General features: G+C 35.9%; 1 protein-coding gene across 1 annotated transcript in view; it reads right to left on the reverse strand.

Moving 5' to 3' along the window:
- The window catches only part of LOC106473545 (E3 ubiquitin-protein ligase SMURF2-like), a 38,402-nt gene that overhangs the window by 17,344 nt on the left and 15,711 nt on the right, over window positions 1-5,347 (reverse strand). Inside the window, exon 3 of the mRNA XM_022401959.1 lies at window positions 3,172-3,305. Coding sequence (XP_022257667.1) covers window positions 3,172-3,305 — 134 coding nt within the window. The remainder of the gene's footprint in view (window positions 1-3,171; window positions 3,306-5,347) is intronic.

The following is a 5,347-nucleotide window of genomic DNA, read 5'->3' on the forward strand; positions in this document are numbered from 1 at the left end:
GTTGTTACAATAATAATCAGAGGATACAAAATTCATGACGGGTGTACAAACAATGTTGTTACAATAATAATCAGATGATTCAAAAGCTCTGACGAGTTTAATAAACAATGTTGTTACAATAATAATTAGAGGATACAAAAGCCATGAATGGTGTACAAACAATGTTGTTACAATAATAATCAGATGATTCAGAAGCTCTGACGAGTGTAATAAACACTGTTGTTACAATAATAATTAGAGGATACAAAAGCTATAAAGGGTGTATAAACAATGTTGTTACAACAATAATCAGATGATTCAAAAGCCCTAAATGTTGTCTTCTTGCCATTATCATGTTTGAAAAAAGTGGTAAAATTGTTTTTATATATTCTATTACCCTCGCCCTGCCAGGGTATTCCAATCGGGCCCGTGTGTGTGTTTCTGCAAGCGTATCTCAAAAACTAATAGACCGACGTATACGAAAATTTGACACAAGATCGGATGTCAGTATGGGACAGTCCTCCACAAATTTGGACCAGATTCCGGATCACTTTGAAGCATTTTTTTTTTATAGTGGGGGAGATAGGACATTTTCGCGGTTCTCGGTTAATAACTCTGCAAAGTTTGATCGGAATTGTACCAAATTTCATGGGCACATCAAGGCTGAGACTCATCACAGTACAAAAAATGATCCGGATCGGTGATCATTCTGGATCCGAGAAGGATTTTCTGAGTTTTCAAAGGTGACATATTACGTTATCCAATATATGCAATCTCTCTGATTGCTGATGTTTAATATTGTTTTTCTAAAACTTATAAAAAATGTCGGATATATCAACATAAGCCATTATGAAAGTTCCACAACAGCTACTTTTAAAGTATCTTTTGTTTACAAATTTGTAAAGCAGGGTAAACCTTCAAGAATTAGCTTCTTTTCTTGATTTCAATAATAAAATTACGTTGATATTAAATGAAGCTTAGAAAATCAAACAGCCGCAGTAGGTGACAAAGAACGTTTCAGAACGTAAGATAATTTCGTGTATTAGAAACTAGACGTATGCAGAACGTTAAATCTGTATATGGCCTGAAGGTATCACTGTGACTTAAAAGTCGCCCTTGGCACGTTACATTGATATTTTAACTGGTACACAGACCGTTGAACCATTGTACAATCCTCCACCTGTTCCCACACATAAAGGGCACATTCATTTGAAACAGCAGTTCTGTCGTTTGGTTAAAATAAAACCAGTATTAATCAACGGTACTCTATATTAGTAGAACGTGTCGAAATTCAACAATATATATATTGTTGTAATGTAACATAATAATGGGTTAGATAAAGACTGTAGTGGTTGAAAATGTAATAGGCCTAACACTGGTGTCTAACGATAAATATAATTGTAATCATTCTTTACCAGCTTGTAGAAGGCGTACACACCATAACAACTGTTGTATCAAGAATAATGTCCCGACCACTGCTGTGTGTGTTGTATCCCAGCCGCCTGACGAGCTCTGAATTGAGCGAAATGCGTCGTTGGCAATGGATATGACAATATAGTTTGGTTGGAATACTCTTCTAATTCTTGAAAATCCCTTAAGGATACTGTGAGTAGCCCCCCCCCCAACCTTTAAAAGTTTTAATTAATCACCCATGTTTACGCATTAGTTAACAACAGAACAACTTTATAACACCCCACATTTAAAAGTTTTAATTAGTCACCCATGTTTACACATTACTTAACAGCAGAACTTAATAACATCCCACATTTAAAAGTGTTAATTAGTTACCAATGTTTACGCATTAGTTAACAACAGAACAACTTAATAACACACCTCCTTTTAAAGTTTTAATTCGTCATCCATGTTTACGTATTAGTTAACAACTTTATAACACCCCACCTTTAAAAGTTTCAATTAGTCACCCATGTTTACGCATTAGTTAACAACAAAGCAACTTTATAACACCCCACCTTTAAAAGTTAATTAATCACCCATGTTTACGCATTAGTTAACAACAGAACAACTTTATAACACCCCACCTTTAAAAGTTAATTAATCACCCATGTTTACGCATTAGTTAACAACAGAACAATTTTATAACACCCCACATTTAAGTTTTAATTAATCGCCCAGGTTTACGCATTAGTTAACAACAGAACAACTTTATAACACCCCTCCTTTAAAAGTTTCAATTAATCACCGCTTGTTAACAAAATCCTCAAAATGCAACAAAACATTGAATTTGTGAAGAAAATTGTTTTTAATGACACACACCATACCTATTCGAAACTTAAAACCATGTTCAAACATGCTTATTTCATGTGCATTTTCTTTAAAATATAAAAATGTAATACATTGTTTATTTGCATAAAACGACGTAAACATTACTCTGAAAATTGGCTTTTAAAAAAATCATGTTGATCCTACAGCGTTACATGAAAAATACGATTTAAAAATTTGGCAGCAGAAAAAACTTTTAAATTTGAAATGTACACGCATCCATAAAAGACGATCTCAGTAAGCCACACACACACCTTAGTAGACCACACACGAAAACATAACATTTTTCTCACGTTTTTTTTTTTATATTCGTACAAAATGGACAGAGAGACATCCGTTTTCCCAAATTATATTACTGTGGTATAATAATATATTTTCCTTCTTCGGGGGTGGACATTATTATCATCTTTCAAAGATGTAATCGGTGCAAAGATATTTGTGGCTATTGGTATTCGTGGTATTAGATGATCTGACGCGTCACGCGCATTTTGGTACAAGGAGTTTAAATAGAGCACGTAATGACGTATAGTGATGGATACGAAACCTTATAACGAAGCGCTTTCGTATTTTTGCAATTAATTGATTTTTTGAACCCACGTGCTCTAGGCATCGATGATTCGCACACGTCCTACTCTTTACGAGTCATTAACTTCTTCCACTGTGGAGTAACTTTATAGGTGTACAACTGTTGTTTCACAGCAGTGGCACGAAACACCTTGCTGTTCAGTTACGTAACTAACTAACAGGTAGATTCATTTACAGCGTAAGCTACAACTAATGCATCAATATATGTGATATGTCTTTTTTCAAAACCCTAATAACATTAAGATGTTTATAGCTTAGTTGGATTTCAATAAAGAACTATGTAAGGCAATTAAATACAATTTCCAATTAATAGTAATCATTATTCACTGTTGCCCGGCTCTGTAATAACAAAACTCTGCGAATGACAGCAAGGACAAACTTGGAACACTCATCTTGGGCAAGCTTTAAACAAGCCTTCCACTGTCCATGGACGTCTGCTTCAAAGACCATTTTTAAGCAGACTAAAGCCATAAAAGTAGATTGAAACTCAACAGGAAGACTTGACAGATACGTGATGGAACTACTGTGATTCCAGTCTCTTCAGCCTTCTTTCTCGTGATAAAATCTGTTGATTTTAAGTGTAAGACCTTTTGGCTTGTAAGCAGTCGTTAATTTTATACTCTTGTTAACGTTACTAGGTGGTACACCCATCCTAATTGTAATGAATTTGGGGGTCGAAAAATTGCCTTTATTTTGCGAATACGTATGCTACTCTGGATCAGCTTGGAGTGAGGATTTCGAGCCCCACTATAGTCTTAAATGCCTGCTGTGGAGTTTTTCCAACTTCGTGGAGAACACTGCAGGTTGCTTCCTTTGACTATACATCTTGCTATAGGACTACCCCTCCTTGTAAACAGGTGTGAATTATTCCTGGAGATACAAGGTGTTACCTCCTTGTAAACGGATGTGAATTATTCCTGGAGATACAAGGTGTTACCTCCTTGTAAACGGATGTGAATTATTCCTGGAGATACAAGGTATTATCTCCTTGTAAACGGATGTGAATTATTCCTGGAGATACAAGGTATTATCTCCTTGTAAACGGATGTGAATTATTCCTGGAGATACAAGGTATTATCTCCTTGTAAACGGATGTGAATTATTCCTGGAGATATAAGGTGTTACCTCCTTGTAAACGGATGTGAATTATTCCTGGAGATATAAGGTATTACCTCCTTGTAAGCGGTATGTGAATTATTCCTGGATATACAAGGTATTACCTCCTTGTAAACGGATGTGAATTATTCCTGGAGATACAAGGTATTACCTCATTGTAAACGGATGTGAATTATTCCTGGAGATACAAGGTATTACCTCCTTGTAAACGGATGTGAATTATTCCTGGAGATACAAGGTATTACCTCCTTGTAAACGGATGTGAATTATTCCTGGAGATACAATGTATTACCTCCTTGTAAACGGATGTGAATTATTCCTGGAGATACAAGGTGTTACATTCTTGTATAGCTATCATTCTACCTAAGGGGATTGCAATGTCAAAAGGACCAGTAAGTTACCGTGAACCAGATATATATGAATGTAACATTAACGATATTTTTAAAACTGTCGATTTTCAATAACTGTTCTTGTGTGACAATTAAATTCAATTACTAATTAAAAGTATTGTTGGCCGACACTACAACTTCCATTGTTACAAAGTGTTCCAAACGATAGCGAAGAGAACCTTAGCAAACTTGCGACAACACTGCCACAGCATCAGTCATTCTCATAAAACGTGATTAACACAGTTAGTTGTCAATGCTATAATTTCGCTCTGTGTATACTTTTCTGTGGAAAGTCTCCTACTTTTTAGTTTTCAAGACCACGTGTTTACTCATGGCGGTACAGCACTATTCAAAGGGTAAGTATAAACACACTAATCGCGTTGCCCGTGGCACCCCGGTTTCCATCCGCAGTAGTATGTAAACATAAACACACTATTTCAAATAAAGTGAGATTAACCGTCCGTACAACAAGTTTATTAATGCCTCAATGCTTTGTACCTTAAAATTGCCATATCAGAAATGCTAAGAGTCTCTGTGGATTGTATGTACTCTCGCAACAACAAAAAACACCTATCGCCATGATTGGAAATTTTTTACAACAGGTTAAATGTTTATAATTGTAAACACGTATTGCACAGTGCTCTTCTTTTCTTGATAAATTTGATTGCTTCTACAACGTGTTCCTCCATTTTGTAAATAAACGTCCAATAAAAAGAAAGGTCTGCACAAACGCCTATACCTCCAGTTCTGATTGGGCGGTGTGAATCAGACCGACGAGAAATTTAATAATCAGTACAGGCGTTCGCAAATCCATCGGGGAGCGGCGGAATATATAGACTCGATTATTTGAATTACAATAGTATTATGCCGTTGATGGTTTGTTTGTTTGTTTTTGAATTTCGCGCAAAGCTACACGAGGGCTATCTGCTCTAGCCGTCGCTAATTTAGCAGTGTAAGACAAGAAGGAAGGCAACCAGTCATCACCACCCACTGCCAAC

Source organism: Limulus polyphemus, unplaced genomic scaffold (genome assembly GCF_000517525.1).
Source record: "Limulus polyphemus unplaced genomic scaffold, Limulus_polyphemus-2.1.2 Scaffold6266, whole genome shotgun sequence".
Classification (NCBI taxonomy): Eukaryota; Metazoa; Arthropoda; class Merostomata; order Xiphosura; family Limulidae; genus Limulus; species Limulus polyphemus.